The sequence below is a fragment of the Pyrgilauda ruficollis genome, unplaced genomic scaffold (assembly GCF_017590135.1).
Source record: "Pyrgilauda ruficollis isolate IOZ18807 unplaced genomic scaffold, ASM1759013v1 scaffold191, whole genome shotgun sequence".
In the NCBI taxonomy this organism is placed as follows: Eukaryota; Metazoa; Chordata; class Aves; order Passeriformes; family Passeridae; genus Pyrgilauda; species Pyrgilauda ruficollis.
Genome location: NW_024518207.1, coordinates 675,906 through 703,228, shown reverse-complemented (window position 1 = coordinate 703,228; position 27,323 = coordinate 675,906). Strand labels below are relative to the sequence as shown.

Genomic DNA, 27,323 nt, shown 5'->3' with positions numbered 1-27,323 from the left:
TGTTTTATTTTGTTTGATGGGACTTGGGGAAGAAAGGGAAGAAGGGGAAGGGCAGAGTTAACTTGTGGGTTGTGGGTCCTGCTGCTGTGAGCGTGGGAGGTGAGGACAGGGATTCCTTGGCTTCTGAAGGGCGAAGGAAAAAGGAACTGGGTGATTTACTGGGGATGGTGGCTTAAAAGGAAGGATTTTGGTTACCAAAAAAAATACCTAAAGAGGCTCCAAGAAAGCTGGAGAGGGGCTTTGAACAAAGGCCTGGAGGGACAGGACAAAGGGAATGGCTTCCCACTGCCAGAGGGCAGGGATGGATGGGATATTGGGAAGAAATCCTTCCCTGGGGTGGTGTTGAGGCCCTGGCACAGGGTGCCCAGAGCATCAGGATCCCTGGGAGTGTCCAAGGCCAGGCTGGATGGAGCTTGGAGCACCCTGGGATAGTGGATGGTGTCCCTGCCTGTGGCAGGGGTTGGAATGGGATGGGCTTTGAGGCTCCTTCCCACCCAAACCATTCTAGAATTCTAGGATTTTGTTTTAATGAAGGATTTTCATTTTAATAAAGGACTGTGCCATGTGGAGTAGCCTTCCAGGGGGAGGGAGGTTGGTGCAAAGCTCTCCAAAACCCATTCCTTCCCACAGGACAGGGTGGGATTTGTACCCTGGCAGGGATGAGGGGTGTGATGGGGGCAGGATCTGCGTGCAGAGGTGAGGGCAGCGGGGAAGGACACTGCAGGATTTGCCCTGAGGAGCAGAGAAGGTTCAAGACCTGTCCCTGCAGCTCTTCCACCTCTTTGCTGTCCTTTGTCCATTCCCTCCCTCAGCTGATGTCAGGCAGGCAGAGATATTAAAAGCCTCTCCGGAAGCTCTGTCCTTTGCTCTGTGCACGTCCTCATCAGGCTTAAAAAACTAATCCCTGTTATTAGCAGGAAGTGGTTGTTACCTGGCCAGGTGTCACCTCACAAACCCCTTCTAGGGGAGATCACAGGTGATATCAGCCCCCCTTCCCACAGCTTTCCCTCCCCTCTGGCACCAACATAGCCACAGATTTATGAACCATGGAATGGATTGGGTTGGAATGGGACCTTCAAGCTCATCCCACCCCTGCCATGGGCAGGGACACCTTCCACTGTCCCTGTGTCCAACCTGGCCTTGGGCACTGCCAGGGATCCAGGGGCAGTCACAGCTGCTCTGGGCACCCTGTGCCAGGGCCTGCCCACCCTCCCAGGGAAAGATTTCTTCCCAATATCCCATCCATCCCTGCCCTCTGGTAAAAGCAGAGGCCAGGCTTGCCAATATCATGTAGGGAATTGCTGCCTTCAGCCACTGCCATGGATGGAATGGGAACAAACCCTCCAGACTCCCAGCTACAGGAGGAATTCAGGTGGATGCCTGTGGAGACAGGTGGAGAAAATCCACCCTGCTTTAATTCCAGCCTGGTATAACAGAATTCCAAAAAGGAAGCAGAAATAATCCATGTGGGGAGCCTGGCAGAGGGTTTGTTTGCCAGTTCCAAATGCAGCAAGCCTCGTTTACGAGGCACTTCTGTGCGTAATTGGCTTTGAAGCAGGAATGTTATACCTACAGAATAAATCTTGTTGGAATTTATTGGCTCCATCCAGCTCCTAAACCCCGAGTACCTTTGAGCAAACACCTGGAAGCGCTGCCAGTGGCAGCAACGCTCCAGAGCCTCCATCCCTGCCTCGGGATGCAAACAAAGAGCTGCTGCTGCTTCCCGGGAAGGAGTCAATAACTCAGCTTCCACAGGAGAAGAGGGACATCAAACCCTGTTATTGTTGTATTTTTTGCAAAATTTTTTTGTTAGGATTTTTTCTCTTGGGAAGCTGAGAAGCTTCAGAGAAAAATGAAAACAATAATTATCTGATTGGGGTGTTTTTTTGTGTTTTGTTGTTTTGGAATGTGGTTTGGAAATTGTTTATTTAACAGGTAGTTGTTTGATTGGTTTCATGTAAGTTGTTTTTACTTAATGACCAATCACAGCTAGCTGTGTCAGGGCTCTAGAAAAGAGAGTCACAAGTTTTATTATTATTATTATTTCTTGTAATTTTCTGTTTATATTTTTAAAAAATTCTTTAGCATAGTTTAGTATAGCATTCTTTAATATTATAATATCATAAAATAATAAATTAACCTTCTAAGAACATAGAGTCAAATTCATCAATTTCCTTCCTTCGACGGGGACCCCAAAAACTACCACAAATAGTAACCCCGAGTGTGTTGCATTAACCACCCCGTGGTGGAGTCACACCACAAAACCCTGCCAGTCATCCCTCTCCTTGCTCATTAACCATCAGGGCTGTAATTAATTCGCAGCAAGGGGAAGATTGGCTTGGGAAGAGCTCGCCCTGGGGGGTTTGCTCGGAGTGCTGCACTAACCCAGAGTTATTAAATGTACCTTGGCAGCCAGGCACGTGCTCCCCCAGCTCCAGAAAGCCATCCTGAGCGTGACCCAGGCTCAGGGATTCACTGGATTCCCACCAAAGCTGCAGGATCACAGGAAAAACGCTCCCTGTGGCTGTAAGCAACAAACACAGAGCTTGGGAATCCACATGGAAGTGGATTTGAACAGGTTCAGGTTTGGGAACGCTCCCTTCTGGGAGGTTTTGGGAGCTCAGGGTTCATGGCTGAGCTGCTGCTGTGTCTGTGAGAGCATCCCTGCCCCTGCAGGGGTTGGAATGAGATGGGCTCTAAACCATCCCATGGATTTGTGATTCCGTGATCCTCCTGCTGAGGAGGATCCATGCTCCAGCCCTGGAGAGGGGATTGGTGTGGCTGAGTTTGGGGCTCATCAGACCCAGGTTGGGATGCCCAGCTCCTGTCCACAATTCCCAAGGCAGCATCAGAGCAGAAAGGGGCTGCTCTCTTCCCAAAAAAAGCTGTCTACACTCACACACCTGACCCAGGGGAATGTCATCCTGGACCAGCCCTGTTCCTAAGAAATGTCATGCCAACAATTTCCACCCAGATTTGTGCCTGAGAAACACCACAGAACGGAACGCGTGGAGAAATGAACTTTACCGTGGAATTCCTGCAAGATGGAATCCCAGCACCACAGAAAAGCCTGGCCTCCTTAGGGCATTCTGTCCAGGGCTGATTGCTCCCTGCTATTGCTGCCTTGCTCTGAGCTGCTCCTGGGCACTGCAAACCTCTCAGAAAACAGAGAGGGATGGGTGCAGGTGGAATGCTCATCCCTCCATCCCAGGCTCGGCACCAGCAACGTGCCCAAGGCACATCCTGAGCGCTGGGAAAGCTGCTCCCAGGATAAGGAACTGTTGTCACCCACAAATTGCTGATTTTTAATGGAGTCTAAGTACGGTTTTGGCACCTGGAGATGTGTTTTTTTTCCCAAGGGATCAAGAGGATGCTGAGCTGGAACCGCAGATTCTTGTACACCTCCTCCTGCCCATTGGAAAAGACATTTTTATCCCCAAAGCCACTCAAGGTGCCAGCCCAAGACAGGAATAAATTTGGACTTTCCAGTACCCAAAAGATGGGAAATCACACCAGAGATGGAAAAGAGGAATAAACCAGCAACTCAGACACTGATGTTAAGAAGAGTTCTGCAGGAGCAGAAGGACAGGAGCACCCCAGGCTCGGTGCCAAGGCATGGATGGGGCCAGCACCCAGCCCAGCTGCATCTCAGGTGCCATCCCAGTGTTTTCCACTGGCAAAACAGGATGGAGGTGCCCTGTTGCAGCCAGAGAACCGGGTTAGCCGGCTGCAGGGAGCTCCCCATGGAGAAACCCCAAAGCTCCCAAAATAACTGCAGAAAAGAGCTCCCAAGGGTGCTTTGAAGTGGTTCTGTGTGGCTTCTTTTGGGGAGCCAGGAAAAAGCTGGGATGAGGCTGGGAAGTCCCAGCTGACCCCCGGGATGGGGTCTGGCCACACAAGGACTCGCAGCCACCCCACTTTTGTCCCGTCTCCTTCTGCCGTGCTGGGCGCAGGAGGAGCGAGCACCAGGAAGAGGAAATTTAATCATCAGATCCCGATTAAACCCAGGAAAAAACAAGGAGGGGGTGGGAAGAGCAGTGGCTCGAGTAGCCCAGACCCATCTGCTCCAATATTTCTCGCTCAGCTGCTTTTCCAAAGGGTGTTCCAAGCGGAGATGGCCACCGTGGGGCTGTTGGTGGCCACCATCTCTGGGCGCACTTTGTATCCATGCCTGTCCTGCTGGTTGATGCTCCTGGTAGCCCATTTCCTAACCCTGCATCCCAGCCAGGCAGCACAACCGCAGGGCGGGATGCTCCCTCAGTCTATGGGATTTTTAGGGAGCACAACCCCCTTTTTCCAGCGTTAGGTGCTGTGGGAAGCTTGGAATCCGCACTCTGACTGTGGTCAACTCCAGAAACCAGAGTTCAGCGTTTTCCTCCGTGTTGCCCCTGCCTTTCCCACCCTGCGAGAGCAACAGGGACGGGATTTCTGCTTTACCAGGATTTCGCAGCTTCGCTTCCTTGACAAAAACGGCCAAAAAAAGGTGGGGGGGGGCGGGGGGAATAAACCCCTCATCTGCCCAGCCAGCAAGGTCTGAGCGTCACCAGCACGGGTGCGAGCGGGCCGGCTGGGCGTGGCTCGCACTCGCCCCTTGCACAAGGCCGCTCCCACCCACCACCCACTCCCCCATGCCGGTTTTCCCGTCCTTCTCCCCTCCCCACGTGTTTTACACGAGCATCTCCCCTCCTCCTCCCCCCCTCCCCCCNCCGGTGTCGGAGCGGGCGCAGGTGAGAGCCGGGAGCCGGGCGAGCCCGGGGGCTCCCGGCGCTGGGAGCGGCTCCCCGCGGGCTCCCGGGGCCGCCGGGGAAAAGTTTGTAGCGGCGGGAGGGCGGCGGAGGGTCGGGGCTGAGCGGGCGGCGGAGCGCGGGGAGGCGGCTGGGGAGAGCGAGAGTGTGAGTGCGAGTGTCCGTGTGTGTGTGACACCGTGTGTGACACCGTGTGTGTGCTTGTGACCGTGTGTAAAGTGCCCTCTGTGCGTGTGTGTGTGGCTGTGTACAAGTGTCGCGTGTCCGCGTGCGGCAGTGTGACACTGCGTGTGTGTGTGTGTGACACTCTGAGTGTCCTCCGTGGGGCTGGCACTGCGTGTGTGTGTCCTGTTGGTGTCCGAGTGTGTGGCTGTGTCCTCTGTGCGCCACTTTGTGCGTGTGTCCTGGGTGACTGTGCGTGCCACATGTCCCCTGCGTGTGTGACTGTGTCCCTGTGTCTGTGTCCCTGTGTGTGTGACTGTGTCCCTGTGTGTTTGTGACTGTGTCCCTGCGTGTGTAGCGTGTCCCCTGTGTGTGTGTGACTGTGTCCCTGTGTGTCCCTGTGTGTTTGTGACTGTGTCCCTGCGTGTGTGGCTCTGTGTGACTGTCCCAGCTGGGACGCTCCGGAGAGTTCGGGGCTGCTTTGAGCCGCATTCCAGCGGCTGTGCCTGGCGTGCGTTTTCCTGGAGGGTTTTCCCAGCTCGCCGAGGGCCCGCTGGCCTCTCTGCTCCCCGCTGGCTGTGGGGGATGCTTTGGGAGCCAGGGATGCCGCGCAGGGCTCGGTTTTCCAGCCGATGCTGGGTGGGAGAGGTGGAGTTGTGCAGGTGTGCGCTGCGCTGCAGCCTAGGGCTCCCGGGAACAGCGATTTTTTGGGATCCCTGGCTGTTCAGCCTAAGTGGATGTTGCTTAGGCTCGGCATAACTTGGGTACAAAGGGGGACAGCAGTGACTGGGAGGTTGTTCTGTGCCTAAATTAAACCATGTTGCATCAAAGCCCAAAGCCCAGTGGGATGTGGGATCCGGCAGATGCAAATTCCCAGCTCTGGGATGCCTATCACTCCCTGTCCTTGCTGGTTGATGCTCCCTGAGATTTGCAGTGATTAAGTTTTGGCTGTTAATTAATATATACATTACAAGTTAATAATGCTGAGTGGAGCAGCAGCTTGGGTAGGAGTTGGAGTGGGGGCTGTGTTGTGTTGGCAGCTCTGTCTGGATGCGGAGGCTCTGGAATAAGGATCCATCCTTGGTTTCCTCCTGCCTGACTGCACCAGCGGGATGTTTAAATTTGCCTTAAAGTAGAAAAAATTACTGGTAATGAGAATAGCATCCTCCTGGGATGGCTTGTAGGTGTGACAGGGATCAGTGCTGGGTTTGGCAGCTGGGTTAGTGCTTGGGCTTGAAGCTTTCAGAGAACTTTTCCAACCTAAATAATTCTGGGATCCTCGGAACGTTCATGTCTCCTCCTGGCTCTTGCTCCTGTGCAGCTGTGTTGGTACCAGACCCTGCAGAGGGGGTACGAGCATCTCTGGTGGCAGCTCTTCTCTCCTGTTCTGCTTTTTCCTTCTTTTGTCCTTTTCTCTGGAGCACCTTGCCCTGTCGAGCTGGGGCTGTCCCATCCCTGGAAGCTTTGGAGCAGCCCTGGTCTGCTGGAAGGTGTCCCTGCCCGTGAGGTGAACTTTGAGGTCCCTTCCAACCCAAACCATCATGATTCCCTGATGATTCCCTCAGCCTTCCAGGGTCTCCATGTTCTTCCCACAATGAGCTTCACCCCCCTGGTCACTCACAGTAAAAGAATTCCCACTTTTCTCACGACCCCCCCTCCCACGGACCCACTGAGCGCATCCCCTCCTGGCTGGGGAATTTTGCAGGCAGAGATGCCAGCTTTCCATGGCTCTCTATTTCCAAAATAACCCCGTTCAGGCTGTGGAAGGGAATGTGCTTTTCAAAAATAGCAGCTTCGTTACTTTTAATCAACCAGAGCCCGAGCAGCGTGGAGTGATTGCAGCCGGCGCTCGACATCCTAATTATGTTTGCCTTTTAATGAGAGGAAAACTATTTGCAAAGCTAAAATATTTATTTTAGCCTGGTGGGGTTGCTCGCAAGAGCTTGTGTGGATGGTAAGGAGGTGGTTTAGACACTGTGTGTGTTTTGTTGTTGTTTTTTTTTAATGGGTAAAGCATTTACATGTGGCAAGAGGCTTTTTGTGGCCGGGGCTGTCTGTGCAGAGGGAGACGTGCAGGGGAATTTGCATCCTCCACAGTCTCCTTGTTTCCAGGGGGCCTGAGAGCTGTGACCCCTCCTGGCTCCACGGGTGGATTTCTGCTGGCAGCTGGCACAGGAGTGAATGCAAATAACCTCACCTCAGGTTTGGCACCTGCCTTTTCTTTCCTGCCCAAAATCCATCCTGAAAGCACCTGAGCTTTGCGGGCTGGCCCGAAGGCTCCACGGGAGGTAGTGAGGAGGTGGGATGGGTTTTTATAGAATCATGGAATTTCCTGAGCTGGGAGGAACCCACAGGGATCGTCCAGTCCAAGCCCTGGCCCTGCACAGACAGCCCAACAATCCCACCCTGTGCACCCCTGAGAGCATTTTCCAAATGTTCCTTGGGCTCTGGCAGCCTGAGGCTGTGCCCTTTCCCTGGGGGGAGTCTGGGCAGTGCCAGCACTCTCTGGGGGAAGAACCTTTTCTTAAAATCCAACCTAAACCCCCTCTGACACAGCTCCAGCCATTTCCTTGGATGCTGTCCCTGGCCACAGGGAGCAGGGGATGGCAACACCCAGGAAAGTTTTGTAGCCAAATGTTGACTTCCCCAGTGACCGGTGATGAGTTAGCTTTGAAACAAGGGATCAACCCACTGGGAAATGTGTTTCTGCCTATTAACTGGGATATCTTAGCAACTGGGAATCTCTGCTCTGGAGCCAGGCTGGGAGAGCTGGGGGTGCTCACCTGGAGAGGAGAAGGCTCCAGGGACACCTCAAAACCCCTTGCAGTGCCTAAAGGGGCTCCAGGAGAGCTGGAGAGGGACTGAGGACGAGGGATGGAGGGACAGGACACAGGGAATGGCTTCCACTGCCAGAGGGCAGGGATGGATGGGATATTGGGAAGGAATTCTGCCCTGGGAGGTGCTGGCACAGTTTTTAGACAAGCTGTGGCTGCCCCTGGATCCCTGGAAGTGTCTCAGGCCACGTTGGACACTGGGGCTTGGAGCAGCCTGGGACAGTGGAAGGTGTCCCTGCCCATGGCAGGGGGCAAAATGGGGTGAGCTTTGAAGTCCCTTCCAACCCAAGCTATTCTCGGATTTCTGATGGCTGCAGCGAGGTGTTCATGGAGAGCAGAGTGTGGGGCTCCCCTGCCCTCTGGACAGTGCCCTGCCAGGATGCAGGAGCCATCTCCACTGCCAGCACCAGCTCAGGATCCATCCACGCTGCTCCCCAAAATCTACAGAGCGAGGTTTAAAAGCACAGAACTCATCCCCCATCGCTTCCCTCAGCAGGAGCTGCTTCCCTGGGCTCCCTCCTGGCCAGCAATGCCTGCATTAACCCTGCCCAGGGCTTGGGCACAGGGCTGGCATTGTCTGGGGGCCTCGGCAGCGCCGTGCCAGCCTTGGCTGGGGCAGGGAGCACGTGGCTGTGCCAGCCCTGGCACAGGGAAAATCCCACCGATGCACTGGGAAGCAGAGGCTGGAGGGGCAGGAGAAAGCCTGGGCTGCTCCTGGTGGAGGTGGTGGGGCTGAGCCCCGTCCCTGGAGGAGCTGAAGGGTTGGTGTCACCAGCCTGTGGGGACACCAGGGCAGCTGTGCTGGAAGTGCTGAGGCTGCAGGGTTTGTTGCGTTCAGAAGGGTTTGCAGCCCCAGCTGGCTCTGTGGCCATAAGTAATGCCTGGGGTTTCAGGAAGGGGGCAAAGGAGAAGGCTCTTGCAGGACCTGCAGCTTTGGCACGTGCGTGTCCTGACAAGTCCCTTTGCTTCCCAAACAAAACTTGCTCCCAGCAGCTCAGATGTGGTTTTTAGTGCTCAAGTGATGCCCCAGTTCCATTAACACCACAACCATCCAGATTGAAGGATAATTTTTGAGGGTACCTGTGGCATCTCCCCCCTCTTTGTGCTCCTCCTTGCAGCCTGGGGTCCTTAATTTCTCCTGGTGGTCCTTGGAGTGATTTCTGTGTATTTCTGTTCCTGTGAGCTCCTGAAGTGAGGGAGTCTGGATAGGGGTGTGTGGATGGCTCACAGCAGCAGGGAATGCAGGAATGCACATGAAATCCCTCTGCTGCCTCAGGGGGGCTGCAGGTCCAGGTGTTTCAGTTTTTCATGGATCAAAGAGCAGACCATAAAACTTCCAACTCTTCGTGGTGCCCCTGGGTTGGATTTTTGTCCCTCTGCTGGTATTTTGGGTGGGTCCCATGTTTTTGGGAGGAATCATCCAGTGTGCCACAAGCAGAACTTCCTGGCTTTAATCCCATTCTTTGATGGCCAGGCTGTGCCCCTCCACTGGGAACCTCTTGAGCCCATGGGAAATTTCTATTTTTAACCTGCTGGTTCTGTGTGGATTTGTGCAGGGGGTTATTTTCTGTACCGGGAGCCGTTCCCATTCCCAGCTGGCATATCAATGGGAGAGTCATGCTCTCATTCCCCAGCTCCTGGGGCTAAAAAAGTGTTCCTGCTTTTTCCTACCTGAGTGGGTGTTCCTGCTCCCAGGAGAGAGGTTGTGCCAAAGCCAGCTGTGGGAAGATGGCACATCCCATCTCCTGTTTGTAGGATCATCGCAGAGTCCCAGACTGGTTTGGGATGGAGGGGACCTTAAAGCTCATCCCATTCCACTCTCTTCCAGTGGGCAGGGACTTTCCCAGTTCCTCCTTAATACCCAGTTTCTTTCATTTTGGGAGAATAAATTCGTAGCCTCAAACCTCTGTATGTGAAAATACAGAGGTGGAAGGTGGCCCAGCCACTTGTTTTGTAATTGCTCCAGTGTTTCTTCAAAATGAAAGAGAGTTGGTTTCGATGGGATATTAGGAAGGAATTCTTCCCTGTGAGGTGCTGGCACAGTTTTCCCAGAGCAGCTGTGGCTGCCCCTGGATCCCTGGAAGTGTCCCAGGCCAGGTTGGACATTGGGGCTTGGGGTACCCTGGGACAGTGGAAGGTGTCCCTGCCCATGGCAGGGCATGGAATGGGATGGGCTTTAAGGTCCCTGCCAACCCAAACCATTCTGGGGTTGGGTGACTTTTCATCATCTGGCTGTTTTTGTGTAAATTGGAGGGGTGGTGATGCACATCTGGTTTGCAGTCCCGTTAAATGGTGGGGAAAGCTTTAATAATTAATAATAACGATGATGTGAAAGCCTTTCCTTTTCACTGTTCATTCTCTGGAGTTGCTTCCTCTCCTGCCCCATGGGAGGGTCGCCCTGGGGACCATCCCATCATTTTTGAGAGAGGAAGTCACTGCCATGGAGCCAAACCAGATATTTTCCAGCTGACTCCAGAAAATCTTGAGCCAGCAGAGACTCCTGGCTCTGCTGTGGGGCCCTGGGGCTGCCTTGCTCAGCTCATCCCGTGATGCTCAAGCTCCCCGCTTCCCTCTCTCCAGGGGTAAATCCAGCTGCTGCCCTTCTCCTGCCCTGCCTGGCCACTCCGTCTGGATCAAGGGCTTTAGGTCATCCCCAGAAAGTGTTCCAGGTCGTTTTTGGGGGGCAGGGTCGGCGTGGTGTGTGACCTCGTTTGAGCAATGCTGGCTGTTTCCTTAGGAACAGGGAGAAAAAGTCTTTTTTGGGACTGAACAATGGGTCAGTGCAGAGGAGCAGGGCAGGAGGTGTTCTATGGGCACTGCTGCTGGAAGCTGTGATCCCAAAGGTCTTTTCCACCCTGAGTTATGAATCTGGGATAAGTCCAAGAGTGGGTTTGGTTGGACTTCTCAGTGTGTCCAGGGCTTGGGTGCGGCATCCATCGTTCTGTTTGGTGTGGTGGGGGAAGGTGCTCAGGTTATCCCCCTAAAAACACTTCCACAGGCAAAGTGTGGAGAAAGAGGGCAGGAAAAACCCCAGGAGCTGGAGTGATGGATGCAGTGTTCACACGGGGAGTTCAGCCCAAAGCCTCCCCAGTCTCACACACCTCTGGGACTGAGCGCGCTGCAGCCCGGGCCGTGTCTGATGTGAAATTCCTAATTCCTGCCTCATTCCCTGCTGCTGCTCCGTCCTCTTGGCTCACATCCGTTCCCAGAGCAGCCAGGGGAGCTCTGCTGGGTCCCTCAGTGCAGAGGCTGCCACGGCTAAAATTAAACAAAGAGAAACTTCCCATTTTTCTGCGAGCGCTCCGGCTTCCGGAAAATGGCAGCGCTGGAGGCAGGCAAACAAAACAAGGCGTCCCCGGCCGGAGAAAAAAACCTCCTCACCTCAGAGGCATTTCCTTGCTTTCTTTCCCCCCTCTCCAGCCTCTCTCCCTCCCCATCCTGGCTGCTCCATTGAAAACCTGCCATCAGATTAGGGCTCCCGGGGTGGGGTTGCTCTGGGAAGCGTTTCCCAGGCGGCAGCCTGCTTGGAAAGCCAGCCTGGGGAGTCGCTCTGCTCTCTGTCCCAAATCCCACCACCCCCTGCTTATTTTGCCATGAACATCCTCTGCGAGGGGGGTTTTTGGGTGCGTGTGGATCCACCTTTGGGGCAGGTTGAGCTGTTGGAATCCTTGAGGAAGTGCAGGGAATAGTTCCCAATGGGCCTGGGAGCAACTGGTCCTTGCAAAGGATAAGGTTTGAGGGTAGGAAAAAAAAGAGATGCTTGGGTGCATGCTGAAAAAAAGAGATCCGTGAGTCCATCCCATAAAAGCAGGACCAGTGTGAGTGTATCCTGCAAAAAAAAAAGGAGGAGGAGGTAGGGGTGCATCCCAGAAAAAGGAGGAGGTGGGGAGTGCATCCTGCACAAAAGGAGGAGGAGATGCATGAGTGCGTCCCAAAAAAAAGCTGGAGGAGCAGATGTGTGGGTAGATCCAGGATAAAAAGAGCTGTGCTGGTGCATCCCACAGAAGGAAGAGGGTTTGTGTCCTGGAAAAAAGAGGAGCTGTGTGAGTGTGCCCCACAAAAAAAAAAAAAAAAAAAAAAAAAGCATGAGGAGATGAGGGTATCCCTCAAAAGGAGGAGATGTGAGTAAATCCCACAAAAAAGGGGAAGCAGGAGGGGGTGCATCCCAGAAAATGAAAGAGAAGATGCCCAAGTGCATCCCACAAAAAGGAAGGAGGAGAAGGGAGGGGTGCATCCCACAGCTTGTCCTCCCTTGCTCCAGCTCCTCCTTCCCTGTGGCTGCAGGTTCCCTGGAGCAGCCTCCCCAGGAGTGGTACCTCTGCAGGGATGCATCCTGTGGTTGCTCAGATGGGACAAGTGGGTTTTTTGGGGAAAGGGGAGGAAAACCTGGCATCCAGCACTGGGAGGGATTATTTTGTGGGTGGTTTTTGTCTTTTTTTTTTTTTTTTTTGATACCAGCTTCCTAGAAAGCGTCTCCTTTCAGCAGCTGAGCTTAGCAGGGAGTGAGACCACAACACAAGGCTTTCCTGGAGTCTTTGGAAGTGTTTTCCTTGGTTTTCTGGGAATGGACCATGGACAAGGTGTTTGTTATCCCGGGAGAGTGGCAATTACCTCGTCAGCAAAGCAGAGCCCCTGTGCTGCCAATGCTGCCCTCAGAATTCCAAGAGTTGCCTGGGAAGGATGCTCTGGGATGGGGACATCGCTGTGGTGCTCTCCTCCCCTGCCTGGCTCTTTACATCCTGCAAATAAGTGAAGTTTTGGGGGATTTGGGGTTGGTTTTCCTCCCTGGGAGTTGTTGGAGCCAGCCAGTGCTGCAGAGGAGCAGCTCGGTGCCATCAGTACTTCCAAGTAATTTTTTCCATCTCTCCTGCTGCTCCCGAGCTGTGGCCCCTGCTCCCCAGGGAGAGCTGCCTGAAAGTTAATCGCTGCTGAAAAACGCTTTAATTAACTCAATTAGCCAGATGGTCCATCTGGGCTCCTGCAGAGCCTGATGAGATCCCTGGAATGAGGTTGCAGGAGCTCCACCCTGGTGACGGTGATGGAGAGGACACAGGGACTCATCCAGATCCCCATGGATTATGCTGTGCTCTCCAGAGCATCCCTGCTCCTGGACCTGCCATGGGAGGTGTTTGACAAGGGCGTGGAGTGCCAGGACAAGGGGGAATTGCTTTGAACTCCCAGGTTTAGAGGGCAGGGATATTTGGAAGGAATTGTTCTCTGGGAAGGTGGGCAGGCCCTGGCACCCAGAGCAGCTCTGGCCGCCCCTGGATCCCTGGAAGTGTCCAAGGAGAGGTTGGATGGGGCTTGGAGAAACCTGGGACAGTGCAAAGGTGTCCCTGCCCGTGGGAATGAGATGGACTTTGAGGTGTTTCCAGCCCAGAGCATTCCATGGCTGTGCACCTGGTCCTGCCACGGGACATCCCTGCGGCTCCTCCCAGGGCAGAGCAGGAGCTCCTGAAACATCCACCACATCCAGGACATAGCCAGGCATGGAAAGAGTGAGCAGAGGAAAGCCCTGCAGGCTGTTTGAGCGGAGGAATGCGGGGCCCTGGAGCAGGGATTTGGGAAGGGGGAGGGTTTAACCCCCTGTCTGCGCTGTGACCTTTCCATCCCGGCCTTAGCTCCCTGTGCCGGGCTCTGATTTAAAGCCTGGCCACACAGGCACCCCGAGGGAAGCTGGTTTTCCTGTCTGGGATGGGAACCTGAGTGCCTGGCAGGTGGAGATGCATCCTTGAGGCAAAAGAGAGGAACGTGTGTCCTGGAGGGTTTGGATGGAAAATGGCGCAGGGAAACTGAGGCACAGCTTTTCTCCGCCGGAAGGTTAAACCGTGGTGCCTGCAGTCATGGTGCCCCTGTCTCCAAAAATGGGCTCTAAAATCACTCCAAAAGGGCTCCTGGTGGGGGTGGGGAAATGAATCAGTGTGGGAATGTTTGCTGTTGGGCCTCATTTTTCAGGGATTGTGATCGCAGAGTGACGATGCTGCACCGGCTGCTCCCCTGGCTTGGGGAGGGAAGCGGGGAGGTGTTTTGCTCTGGGAAAGGGCAGGTAATTCCTGCTTTCAGGCAATGGAGCTTGTGGAAGTGGGACACAGGGTAATTCCCAGCGGGAGTGCTGGCAGGGGTGGTGGTGCTGCTGGGAGCTACCAGGATGCAGAGCATCTTCCTTTGGGATGAGCATCCAGTGCTCCTGCCTGGAGGGCTCCCAGCTCATCCTCAGCTCCAAAAGTGTGCAGAGTCCCAGCATCTCCCTGATCCCTTTCTTCTTCTGTGGATGGGAATCATTTGGGAGCAGAAGTCTGAGCCTATCCATGGAAATCCCACGCTCCACAGGGCTGTGAACACTTCTGCCTCACTTTTGCCTTTCACCAGAAAATCCTCATCCCCCTTCCTGCACAAAAAAAAAAAAAAAAAAAATAGATCTTAGAAGAATGTGTCCTTGAAATGCTGGAGAAATTTGGGATGAGGCCCAGCAAACGATCGGATATCCGGCTAAGCAGGGCTCTGACTTTTGGACTGAAAGCTCCCAAATGAATAAATGCAGCAGGAGGAATGGCAGATTGTGAAGGATTATGTTTTGCTCTGGTTTATCTCTCTTTACATCTTCACTCTGCAAAACTTGGGAATGGCTTTTTATTTTATTTTTTTTTTATTTAATCGCCTCAATATATTTGTTTTATGCTCGGGTAATAACACATTTCCCGTCGTCCTGTTAAAAGCAGAGCTGATGGTATTTAAAAATAATACTGGTGCCAGTTGTCTTATGATGCACATCATGTGTTCTGGCTGTAAATGTTGTTTACTGGGATCCTGCATGGCAAAAAAAAAAAAAAAGCTGAATTCACTGCAAAAGTGGCTTATTGGGAGGCTAAAATGCCAGTGGATGTTGCCCTAAGGAATGATGGGTGGTGGTGACTGTCTCCCTCTTGGTTTTCTTTCCTCCTTCTGGACCCTGCTGAAAAAGTTCCCATTTTTTTCCTGTTGATTGAGTACTTAAGTCATTCTTCTAAATATAAATCTCTCCTGATGCGTCAGCTGTGCCTGGGATTTCACTTCTTTTATGTGGCACTTCAAGCAAGTTTTAATTAAAAAAAAAAAACCAAAAAAACAGAGAGAAAGGTCCGTCTGCATTGGTTTGATATTTAGGGAGTTTTTTTCCTCATCAGGAGCGTGTCTAATTCCAGCCTGACCCTACAAAGTCCTGCAGGCTGCATGTAGTGTGCTGGAGAGCATCCTCAGCTCCTGGAAAGTTCTTGCTTGTGTCCTTCTTGGAATCAGGGAATGGTTTGGGTTGGAAGGGGCTTAAAAGCTCACGTCATTCCAGGGCAGGGACACTTTGCACTATCCCATGTTCTCCAAACCCCATCCAGCCTGGCCTTGGATCCAGGGGCAGCCACAGCTTCTCTGGGCAGCCTCTGCCAGGGCTTCCTCACCCTCCCAGGGAACAATTCCTCCCCAGTATCCCATCTCTGTCAGTTTAAAGCCATTCCCCCTTGTCCTGTCCCTCCTGGCCCTTGTAAATCATCTCCCATTCCCTGGAATTCCTGGTCTTTTCCTCAGGGTTGCTTTCAGTCAGTGCTGCTTGTCCTGGCAGGGCTGTCCCATCACCGGCACCAACGTCTGCTGGATGTGACCAGCAATGAGGTGTGGAAGAGCTCCATCCTGACAGGGGAAAAAAAAAAAATCTGGGATGTTGATGTTGCTGTGGGAGATGCTGAGAACAGGAAGTGCTGTCTGGGCAGGTTTGGTGCCGCTCACGTCATTCCAGGGCAGGGACACTTTGCACTATCCCATGTTCTCCAAACCCCATCCAGCCTGGCCTTGGATCCAGGGGCATCCACAGCTTCTCTGGGCAGCCTCTGCCAGGGCTTCCTCACCCTCCCAGGGAACAATTCCTCCCCAGTATCCCATCTCTGTCAGTTTAAAGCCATTCCCCCTTGTCCTGTCCCTCCTGGCCCTTGTAAATCATCTCCCATTCCCTGGAATTCCTGGTCTTTTCCTCAGGGTTGCTTTCAGTCAGTGCTGCTTGTCCTGGCAGGGCTGTCCCATCACCGGCACCAACGTCTGCTGGATGTGACCAGCAATGAGGTGTGGAAGAGCTCCATCCTGACAGGGGAAAAAAAAAAAATCTGGGATGTTGATGTTGCTGTGGGAGATGCTGAGAACAGGAAGTGCTGTCTGGGCAGGTTTGGTGCCATGGATTTGCCTTGTCCAGCCAGGAGCCCGCTGCCTGCAGCCCCATGTTTTGGGTCTGGAAATTAAAAACGCATCGCTGTGCTTGTCAGAGCAGCCGCTGAGCAGAGCTGGTGGTGGGATTGAAGTTGTTCTCCACAGGAATCCATAAATGGAGGGGGTTCTGTGCTGCTCCCAGGGAATGTGCCTGCAGAGCCAGGGAGTCTGTCCCTGAGCATGTGGGGCTTTTAAACCTCAGTTTAGTTCTTGCTTTTTGAAAAGAGGTGTTCTTGTAGAGACAGAGGACAAGCTTTGGGGTCTGCTGCATCCCCTGTGTGGCTCTCAGTGGCTTTGTCTTGTTTCCTCTAATTTGGGCACTTGGTTGGCCCAAAACCACCCCTCATCACAGCTGGTAACGCTTCACCTCTCATTCAAGCTCCCAACACCCAAAATTTAGCTCTGTGCTGTCTCGCAGATGGGAATTGAGCAACCTGGTCTGGTGGAAGGTTTGTTTGCCCATGGATGGGCAAAAAAAGGCTTTAAGGTCCCTTCCAACCCAAACCCTTCTGGGGTTCTGTGAAGTCTCAGTGGGAATTTCTGGGATTCTGTGAAATCTCTGTGGGAATGAAGGGAGCACATGGCTCTGGGGCTCCAGCAGGGAGGCTCTGAGGTTCCTCTTGGGCAAGGAGAAGCCAGGGCAGGTCTGTCTCCTTCCAGCCTTGCCTGAGGCTGACTTCTTGGGGCCAGCAGAGGGAAAATAACTTGTCCTCTGGAAATGTTCCCTCTGTGGTGGCTCAGAGTTGTCCCTTTTTTAAGGGATGCTCCTGTGTCTGATGCACATGTGGGAGGTGTCTTGTCCTTACGAGTGCAGTGCAGAGCTGTAGAAATGACTCCACTCAAGCTGTAAAGCTCTGCCTTGAGCAGGGAACAACCTGCTGTGGCTCTAGGATGACTTTCAAGTATCATTTTAATTTTGCCTGGTGACTAATGCTGCAAAAAAATGCGTTTGAGATTCAACCCTGCTCCGTCCAGCAAGGAGAGTAATTTTGAGCAAAGGTTTTTGCCAGATTCGCATCAATTACTATTTTTGCGCCAAAGCATCTTGCTAAATGAGAGGGGCATCTATCCCCAAAATGGCTAAATGTTGTGCCAGGGGTTATGTCCTGGCCCAGAGAAGCAGCTTTGCCATCACACACGGTGGAGGCTGCAGGGAGGGAGCTTTGGCTTTTTTTGGGGCTGCGTTAATCCCAGCACGGCCTCGCGCGTTCTTAAACTGACGCAAAGCTGCAGTTCAAAGTGCGTGCCTTTGTTTGCAGATAGAGCCTGCCCATAAACATTTGGGGCTTAAAAGTGATGAAATTGGTTTCTTATCAGCCATCTGACCCACGGTGATGGGACTGAGCAGCTCTTAACCTGGCCAGGCTGAAACAACAAAACCCCGGAGCTCTGACAGGTGGGGGTGGGTGGTGTTGTTTTGGGGTTTTTTTTCCCCTTCACGGTGCTCCTGATGCTGTGGAAAACGCTTGGAGCCACTGCTTGGATGCTGTCTGACCTCCCTCACCCCCAGGCTGAGTTAATTTGCAGGTTGCACGGAGTCTGTGCAGTCTGATGGGCTTTCATTTCGGGGTAATTAATTAAACAAGCAGGCGCGGTGTTTGCTCTTGTGTTGCATAAACAGCAGCCGGTTTTGGTGTATCTCAGGCACCCTCCTGGCTGGCGCAGGTAGGTGTCTGCACCTGGAAAGCTCATTCCCACCCCTGGAGAAGCTCTAAGCTAAATTAAAGCGAAGACTTGTGCTGCTGAAAACCACCTAAAATGAGCCATGTGGTCTTTGTGTTCACCTAACGGGTGTGGAGTTCAAAGTCTGCTCTGGATGGAGGCAGGAACACTTTCTGGGATGGGTCTGCAGCTGCCTGGGTTTGCAGGTGAGACCAAAGCTGAGATGTCCTAATTCAGGCTCTGCTTGGTTGGTTTAGGTCAGATATTAAGAAGAAATTCCTCCCTGAGAGGGGAAGGGCAAGGCCCTGGCACTGCCCAGAGCAGCTGTGGCTGTCCCTGGATCCCTGGAAGTGTCCAAGGCCAGGTTGGACACTGGGGCTTGGAGCAGCCTGGGATAGTGGGAAGTGTCCTTGCCCATGAGACAAACTTTAAGGTCTTTCCCAAGCCCAAACCATTCCATGATTCTCTGATCTGTCCCCACATCCTCTTCCTACTTGCATCGTCACCTGGGAGTTTGCTCTCCAGGTATCTCTGCCCTCTTTCTGACATGGGAATCTCTGGTTTGTGAGATTGGATCAGGCATGGAGCATCCCATGATGCAGCCAACCCCTATCTTTCCTTCCCAGGAGAAGACCAGAAACTCCAGCAAAGGGTTAAGCTGCTTAAACCCAGGTGTCCTGGGCAATCTCGTTTGGGAATGTTTATCAAAGAGGAGCTTAAAAAACCCTGCTGTTTTGAGGGAATTCTTTGCAATGTGCTGATTCGTTTTGTTTCTGCTCAAAGAGAGGAAAGAAAGGAGGTTTTTGGCTCCTATCAGCATTTTCAGCATAGCTGGGGGTGTCCTGTAATCCAGCAGCAGATCAGTGATGGATTAATCAGGAAGGTGTGCTAGAAAATTAAGCCAAGGGGGTGGTTTTGCCCCAGCTTGAGCAAGTTCTTGGAATCCAGAGAGGTTTCATTCCTCATTGCTTGGTGTCCAGGTGGCAAGCTGGGAACAAAACCCTTTGTTTTTCCCAAAAATGAACCTCCTGACTGAGGATACTTGGAGATGGATCTTGGTGGAGTACTTGGGCTGGGAGAGCTGCATGGAGCTGTCTGTGAGGACCTGCTGGGAGCTGCCTTGTCTCTGGCGGTCTGCAGCTCATCTCTGGAGCTTTGTGTTGTCCTCTCTGCACCAGCTGTGGTGGCAGCCTGTCCAGCCAGCAGCAGGAGTGACTTTCTTGTGCCTGCCCTTCTCTGGTCACGCTGGTGGGACTGGTTTTCCAGCCAGGAACAAGGAGAACACGTGGCATTGCAGCAGCTCCTCTCCGTCAGGCAAGGGCAGAATCAGTGAAGGGTGATGGGGACAGGGCTCTGAATGTCGATGCAGCTAAAGCTCTGTCATCATCTCCTCTTGGGGAAGCTCAGCAGGTCAGGGACTTTGGGTTTTGACAGCTCTTGAAGGCCAAATTAGCATCCAAATTATCTGAGGAAGGGGAAGCTACCGGGACTGCGGCTGGAGGGTGGGAAGATAGCGAGCCGCTCCGGGATTTTCTCAATTAGTGCCTTCTGCCTTTGAGCTTCTGTGGGTCTGGTTGGTTTGGGGGGGCTGAGTGGCCCCTCTTGGGTGATCATGAGATGGTTCTTGCAGCACCCACAGAGGTGGGAAGTGTTTCCCCTCCTTTTGACTTCCAGGGTTTCTCTTACTCTGGGCTTTGTGGGTGTTGGCCTGAGATCTCCTGGGTGACCATGGTGTCTGTGTGCATTGTCCTGATGATTCTGGCAGGATCTTTTCTTTAAAAGTGTCTTATTGTGGCTCTGGAAATCTGGGTTTCATTTCTCCTCTACCACTGATTGCCTGTGTGAGCTTGGGCTGTTGCCTGATCCAGCTCAAATCTGAGTTTCCCTGCTTTGAGAGACCTTGGGTCCATGCTTTTGGCCCTAAGCATCCTTCAGGGACAGTCTTGCTTTGGCTGTTGGCCAAACTCTTGGACTTGTGAAGGACTTTGGAGGGGCTGTGAGGGCATGGAGGAAGACGGTTCTCTCCTGGACTCCTGTTCCATCCAAGGGTTTTAAAGCCTGAGTTTATGGCTTTTATGTTTAACTCCTCTGGGAGCACAGCACTGGATGTGGCTTTGGGTTTTCATGGTTTTGTTGGTGCCCATGGGACTTGTCTGGATTAAACTCTTGCCCTACCAGAGGAGCATCCATCCCCAGCTCCCTGTTAAAAAGCCAGAACACCTTTGGGAGTGCCCTGCCTGAATTAGGAAGTGTTTTTTCTTTTGGAAGAACACTGAGCAGACAGCAGGGACAGGTGGACCAGGACTGAACTCTGCCTCTTCGATACGAGGGGTGGTGGACATCAGATGAGACCCTGTTCCTGGTGGAGATGAGTTTCCCATTGTCTTTCCAGCCCATCTGTGCAGTTCCTTGCTGCAGGACATTGTGGAGACAGAAATGGCCAAGCCCTCCCCTGGGCAAGAGGTCCAGGCAAGGCTGCAGAGCAGTCCCCACCGTGGTCTCCTTTGATCTCACCAAGAGATGTTTGGGCAGCCAGCACCTCTGGGTTTGTACCCGGCTCTGTGGAATGCAGGAATCTGCTCCTGGGGAGCGCCACGCTCTCCGTGCCGGCGTTCCGGCACCATCCGTTGCACCGAAGACCATCCCACTGGTGACATCCCTCTGCCTTGGTTGTTTTGGGAATGCCGGAGGGGGTGGCTTGTCTTGCAGCCCGTGGTAGTGGTGGAACCGTGGAAGCAAGTCTGGCTTTCTTTACTTCCCCATGTTATCAGGATGGGTGTGTGTGTGGTGGTTTTGTTGCTGCGGAGCAGGAGGACCTGGGCTGTTGTCCCAGGAAAAGCTTTTTTGTGGGCCTGTGAACCTCACAGGTGTTCCTGCCCTCTGCAGCACCTCCAGCACCTTCCTGCATTTCCAGGTTCTTTAAACCTCTGCCATGCCAGCACCATTTCCAGGCATTTGGGGTGGGCTTTGAGGTGCTCGAGGGCGGTGCCTGCATCTCCAGGACCCTCCTCTGCCATGGCATCAGTGCTGGGCAGCAGCAGGAGGTCCTGCAGGGAAAACTCCCTTTTCCCACCCTCAAGACTAACTTATATTTGAGTCTCATTCAGCTGGTGATGGATATCCAGGGGGACTCGTGCCCCAGAGTGGCTGCTATAAAAGGAAGCTCTCCCGTCCTTCCTGCTTTGCCTGTGAAGGACGACATCCCCGGCAGGGAGGCCGTGACCGACACCAGGCACCAGCAGCACACACTCCGCCAAAACTGCCTTCATTCCCCTCCCTTCTCCATCAGCCTGGCCGTGCTTGGCTTGCCCTTGCCCGGCAGCAGGAGCTGAGCCAAGCTGGAGCTCGAGGGCAGGATTTTTCCGTGGGGCTTGGCAGGGAGCGGAGGGCACGGCGTGGCACGGGGCCGGGCGTTGGGTGCAGCCATTCCCACATCACATGGTGGGAGTGGGCTCCAGAGCAATCCCCTGGGACGTGAGGGTGCTGCAGGAGGGATGGGAGGTCCCCGTGCTTCCACAAGTCCCTTCTTGTTTGCTGGAAAAGGGACAAAAAGCGCCGTGTGCTGTGTTCCTGGCGGCTCCTGGCAGGCTCCTGCTGGGACGGACGTGTGAGTTCACACCAGGCTGTTCTTTCTGGTGCAAAGAGCTGGTGTTTGGTGTTGTCTTAAGGGGTGGTTTTATCTTGGCTTGGCTTGGGTGGGTTTTTTTCTTTTTTTTTTTGGAAGATGAAAGTGTTGGCGTGGCGAATGCAAGCGGTGAAGGAGGAGGAGGAGATAAGAGGGAGGCAGCGGGGTCAGGAATCACTGGGCATGGCTGGCATCACACCTGGAGAATGCTTGGGTCGGCCTTCTGAGGGGAAAATCTCAACAGCAGCCAGCTCTTCCCCACCCATCCCCTCCAGCAAGGCTCATGGAAGAGACCTGGATCACCAGGAGATGAGCCACAAGGTCATCAGTCTGTTCCTTGCCACCAGCTGCTTCCAAAGCCATCCCAGCCTTGCAGGAGCTGCTGAGGACCTGGGTGGGGCTGTGCTGATGGTGCCAGTTTCAAGGACATTGTGTTTTTTCACCTGCCTGAAGATCTGTCAGTACAAGCATGGGAAAAGGAGGGAATTCCTCAGGTGGTGGGATCCTTTTCCACCGGGGGGAAGCGTGTGGAGCAAGGGCCAGTGTTGTGTTGTGTCGCAGCCATGAGGGAGATCTTGAAGGTGAAGAATTCACAGGGCAAAACCGAGTTCCTAAATCAGATTGTTTGCTAAAGTTTGGAAGTTTCGGTCACTCTGGGGCTTTTTACAGCTTCTTTCATAGGCCAGTGCCCCTTGCAGTGGGTTGGTGTTATCTGGCACTCCCTGAGCAGCTCCCTCAGGCTGGGGTGTCCCCAGGGTGTGGAGGGGTCTTTTCTGCATTTACTTCCATGGATTTAAGTTACTTGGGGTTTTGTGATTGATAAAAGCAATATTTGCAGTAAATTCGTTGTGTGGGACAAGTGTTGTGGGGAGCGCTGTGGCTCTGGAACATGAATTCCTCCCTAGAAAAAGTTTAAATTTGTTCATATCCAAGCAAAGCCGACTGTTTTTAAAAGAAACCTCCAAAAACCCTTCTATGTTTGTAGGAGAGCCAGAGAAACTTGACTTTGGAGAAAGAAAAAGCAAATAAAAAGCCATAAAGCATCAAGAGCCTGGGGTTGATCTTGGCTCTGCTGTGGGGAGAGGATGCTGAGGGATTGATTGGAAGCTCCTTCTTTTTTTTTTTTTTTTCCTCCAATTTTCATTTTGTGGCCAAGGGTAGGGTGGAAGATTTCCCTTGAGCTTGCACCACAGTCTTGAGAGGCTTTCAATGGATTTTCCAGGGAAAACAGGGGTGCAGGGTGGTAGTTATGACAGAGTTGACCAGCCTTGTGTCTCAGTGGATCCTGTTCCTTGTGCTTCCCACAGACATGGACATGTCCTGGTGGGATGGACCCTGCAGCTCCATCCCAAGAGGGAGGGCTGGGAATGTGGGATGGACGGGGATGTGCGCTGCTCCCTTTGCTGCTGGCAGCCCCTGGAAGGAGCTGGCTCCATCTCCAGCCCTGGCGGTGCTTGGTACCGCCCGGCCCCGCCAGCCCTCCTGGCTCTTATCAGCCCAAATTCCTGGCAGCCAGGGATTTCCCCTCCTGGAGGCTCCTGGAGGGGTCCTCTCCCACCTGCACCCCAGCAGTGCTTGTTGGAGAGGACCTGCCCTTGGCCAGCAGCAGATCCTGCTTCCCAGCCTCGGGATGTGCACTTCTGGGTGTTCCCGTGGTTTTATTATTGCATTTCTTGGCTCCAGGACGTGGGTTCGGTCTTTTTCCCAAATAGCTTTTCCCTGGGTGCCCGTGGTGTGTCTTTGGTAGCTCAGTGTCCAGCCAGAGGTGGGTCCATCCCATAATCCCATCAGGAATGATGGCTGGAGCTGGGCAGGACGTGGCTCTGCCTGTGCCAGGAGGTCTCAGGAGGCTCCCCTGGGCTCCCAGCTGCATTTCTGGGATAAGTTGTACCAAAATTTTTGGTTTTAACCTTTTCCATGCCACTGCACACCAGGAAGTGTTGCGGCTGCGTGTTCAAGTGCTGCAGGAAAGATTTGGTTTCGTTTTTAGTGAAGTTTTAGTAAGTGGGGTTTTTTATTTTAGTAGATGTGACTCTGTCACCAGCCCCAGACCTGCTGCTGCTCGGTGCCTGGGGGGAGCTGAGGGAGCAGCTGGAGCTGTGTTGGATTTTAGGAAAAGGTTTTTCCCCCAGAGGGTGGTGGGCACTGCCCAGGCTCCCCAGGGAAGGTTAAATCCAGGGGCAGCACCATCCTTGCCAGGAAGCTGTGAGGATGCACCCGTGAAAATCTGCTCACCAGGGCTTCCCTAAAGCTTTCTCCAGCTCCCAGCAAAGCCTGCTTAGGATTTGGGAGAGAAAAACGTAACCTCTGTGGGGCCCTGATGCAGGCAGCTGGATTCGTTGGGATGGGGGGAGCAGGCAGCAGGTCCCCCTGGCTCGGAGGGCTGGATTTGACCCTGCAGCATTCCCTGTCCCTCGTGGGAGGGAAAAACCAGCGTGAAAAGCAGGTGTGGGTGCCTTTGAGGAGCTGCTGGCGCTGTCAGGGTGTGCTCTGGTCGCCCACTGGTTTCCTTCCCCCCACCATTCATTTGGGATGCTGTTTGTGGCTTTGGGTAAACAGATGGGGCTGGGTTTTTCCCTGATCTATATTTAACCCCAGGCTAAATTTAAAGTGCTTTCAGAGGAGTTTGCAGACCATTGTCTCGGTGATTTCTAAACAAATCTTGCCCCTTCCACCCTTTGTTTCCCCCCACATATCCCTTTTATCCTCACACAGCCTGGATTTGAGGCTTTGCGGGTTATCTCTGCATTCAGGAGCATTTTGGGTCCATCCCCAGCTCCAAAAACAGGGCTCCCATCCCAAACCCAGCCGTGGGGGGCCTGGCCCCCATCCTTCAGTGTGTGTGTGCATCCCTGCATCCAGGAGGGACAGACAGATTCAGGATGCTGCTGTCAGGAGAGGAAATACCTTTCCATTCTCCCTCATTTGTGTGTAGATTCCCACTGCTTTTTGAGGCCTCAGGCTTCCATGCAGAGGGGATTTTTCCAGCTGTTTCTCCACACAGCCACATCTGTCAGAGACCTTTAGCAGGAAGCTTCCCATCTCCTTATATAAACAGAGGTGGAAGGGAAGCATTCCTGCAAATTCCAGGTTTGTGGATACGTCAGTGAGAGCTGTCAGGGCTGTAGCTGCTGTAATTAATATAAAATTCATTTGATGCTGGACCAGCAGACAGGTGTTTCAAAACATATTCATGGCTTACACTTGGTTTTTTTCCTACTTTGTGCAGTGCTGCCCAAGCAGGGGGGGATTTCGGGATGCCACAGTGGTTTTGTTTTGTTTTATTTTATTTTATTTTATTTTATTTTATTTTATTTTATTTTATTTTATTTTATTTTTAACAACATTGTGTACAAGAATCAGAAAAATTGATGAGGTGTGGGGTCTCTAGAGGGAGGCACTGGTGTGTGGGGTCTTTCCACACCACCTAGAAAAGCTGCAATCCCAAATGGCATTGATGGGTGGAACTGGGTGGATGGTGAACAATGCCAGTCAAGGGCAGCATCCTCCCTCCCTTCCTTGCTTCCTGCTGGAGGATATTCCTGCTTATTCCTGGTTATTCCTTTGTCCTGCCCCTGGCAGCAGCTCCAGGTCCCCTCTCTTACCTGTCCCTGAGCTCTGATAAGCTCAGCCTTGACTCAAAGCCTGGTTTCCCTGTGTTTATTCCCTGCCAAGCCCTTTCCCCTTGGACTGCTCCCAGCAGGACCCGACAGGAGGGGAGGCTCTCCTCCAAGGGGAAATGTTTGCACACAGGTTCTCCCTTCCCTTTTCTGGCTGCATCCCTTCCAGCCAGCCACATTCCTGGCATACCAGCCCTGGGGATGGCTTGGGAAGCATTTCAAGCAGGCTGGAGTATCTCCTGCTCAGGCTCTCCCCTGCAAATTTCCTCTTGCTGCATTCCAGAAAAGGGCACCAAATCCTTCAGGACTTGCTGCTCCCCCTCACAGTGCCGGAGGAGACATCAGCTCTGTATTCCCACCTAAGGAATTTGGGTCTGGCTGTTATTTTCTGTTGGATTTCATTTTCAAGCAGAGAGAGGAAAAGAAAAAAAATTGCATGGGAGGGGGAGAAAGGAAGAACAGCATTAGGAGTGGATGAAAATCCCTTTGTAAAACAGGGGATTTGGATATAACTTTTAATTAAAACTTCTGTGGTTAAGAACTGCTGGAGTTTTGTGGCAGCTCTGAAGGAGCAGGAGGCAGGGGCTGAATCCAGAATTTCCAGGATGATCCCAAGTACACCGGACAGCATTCCTGCTCCCCGGTGCAAGCCTGGAGTAGCAACTCATGGCTCAGGCTGTGCTCCAGCCATGCCTTCAGCCTTCCATGCTTGTCCTGGCTCATCTGGCCACTGTCCCAGCTCCAGAGGACACGGGTGACATCAGGGGAGCTCTTGCCCGTGCTTGCATCAGCCACAACGTTGGTGGTCGGAGTGTCCTGTGGGAACGGGCTCCTTTTCTTCTCAGCTCCAGTGATGCAGCTGCTCTTCCACAGGGGTTCTGGAAGTGTTTCTGCAAGTGCTTCTGGGAAAAAAAAAAGAGGGAAAAATTTATTTTTGCTTATTTTTTCCTTTATTTTTATTGTATTCACTGCAGGAAGGGATGTTGCTCTGCCTGGTTGGCTAAGTGAGAGGAGTGACACAGAGAGCAAGCGGGAAGAGCCAGTCCCCATCCTAGGAGATGCTTCAGTGGGAGAGAGGGATGTGATCCATTTGAACAGGGAAAAAGCCGGGTCCTGTGGGTCTTCCCTGCTCCCACAGCAGCCTGGTGCTTGGTAGTTTTATAATTGTGTTACAGCAACCTGCATATGCTTGGGAAATGGGGAGAAGGACCAATTTACAGTCCTGGGAGCAGCATATTCCCAAAAAACTCCTAAAGGCCAGAGGGCTGCTTCGTTGGGGTTGTGTCCAGCATCATGCAGGACCAGGCTGCCCTTGCTCCCCAGGGGTTTGTAGGCAGCACTGTGGTCCCTGGGAGCATCCAGGTTGTGTTCCGTGACGGTTTAAGGAGAGCAGGACAGGCACCGCAGGATCAGTGTCTGGCTGCCATGGGGGCACCCGGAGTCTTTCTAACACCCTGGCCTTTGTCTCTCTCCCCCAGGTTGGTTCCCTGAGGTGACAGCGGGGTCCCCATCGCTGGCAGAGGGGCCATGGCCATGTAGTGCCCGGCGGGAGCGGAGATGGCAGCGCAGAGGATCCGGGCGGCCAACTCGGGAGGGCTCCCGCGGTGCAAGTCCGAGGGCACGCTCATCGACCTGGGCGAGGGCTTTGCTGAAACCACGCTCTGCGACGTCAAAGGTGCCTGGGCATCGCCCCCCTCCTCATTGCAGGCCGTGCCCACCCCCTGGCAGGGCTCAGTGATGCCAGCAAGGCGGTGACAAAGGTGTTTCCCTCTCCCCAGCGCTGAGAGCCTGTGGTATTTTCAGGGTCCCCCGTGGAAGGGAGGAAATGATGAAATCTGACATGGTGTTCTTAGAAGGCTAATTTATTATTTTGTGTTATTATATTAAAGAATGCTGTACTAAACTGTACTAAAGAAGAGAGAAAGGATACAGACAGAAGGCTCCAAGATAATAATGAAAACTCGTGAGCCCTTCCAGAGTCCCGACACAATCTGGCCGTGGTTGGTCATTGAGTCAAAACAATTCACATGAAACCGATGAAACATGCACCTGTTGGTAAACAATGTCCAAACCACATTCCAAAGCAGCAAAACACCGGAGAGGCAAATCAGATAATTACTGTTTTCATTTTTCTCTGAGGCTTCTCAGCTTCCTAGGAGAGAAATCCTGGCGAAGGGATTTTTCCAGAAAATATGACAGTGACAGGAGCCTGCAGGTTGCTCCTCCAATAATCCTTTATTTTTTTTTTTTTTCACCTTTTATTGCTTTTTTTTTTTCCTGCTGTGTTTTCCTTTTATGCTGTGTTACCCAGCATAAAAGCTGTGGTCAGGTGGGAGGGGAATTGCTGCTCCCCTGGCAGGAGAGCATCCCAGGGAAAAGCTGGAGAGCGCTGAGGGCCTTGAAAGTAAACACGCACAAAGGAGATTGTTTTTGCAGGTGTAGCACCTGA

General features: G+C 52.9%; 1 protein-coding gene across 1 annotated transcript in view; it reads left to right on the top strand.

The window, feature by feature from the left end:
• Positions 1–4,701: 4,701 nt before the first annotated feature.
• SH3BP4 (SH3 domain binding protein 4) overlaps positions 4,702–27,323 on the top strand; it is a 33,024-nt gene continuing 10,402 nt past the window's right edge. Inside the window, exons 1-2 of the mRNA XM_041465782.1 lie at positions 4,702–4,727; positions 26,353–26,549. Coding sequence (XP_041321716.1) covers positions 26,432–26,549 — 118 coding nt within the window. The 5' untranslated portion in view covers positions 4,702–4,727; positions 26,353–26,431. The remainder of the gene's footprint in view (positions 4,728–26,352; positions 26,550–27,323) is intronic.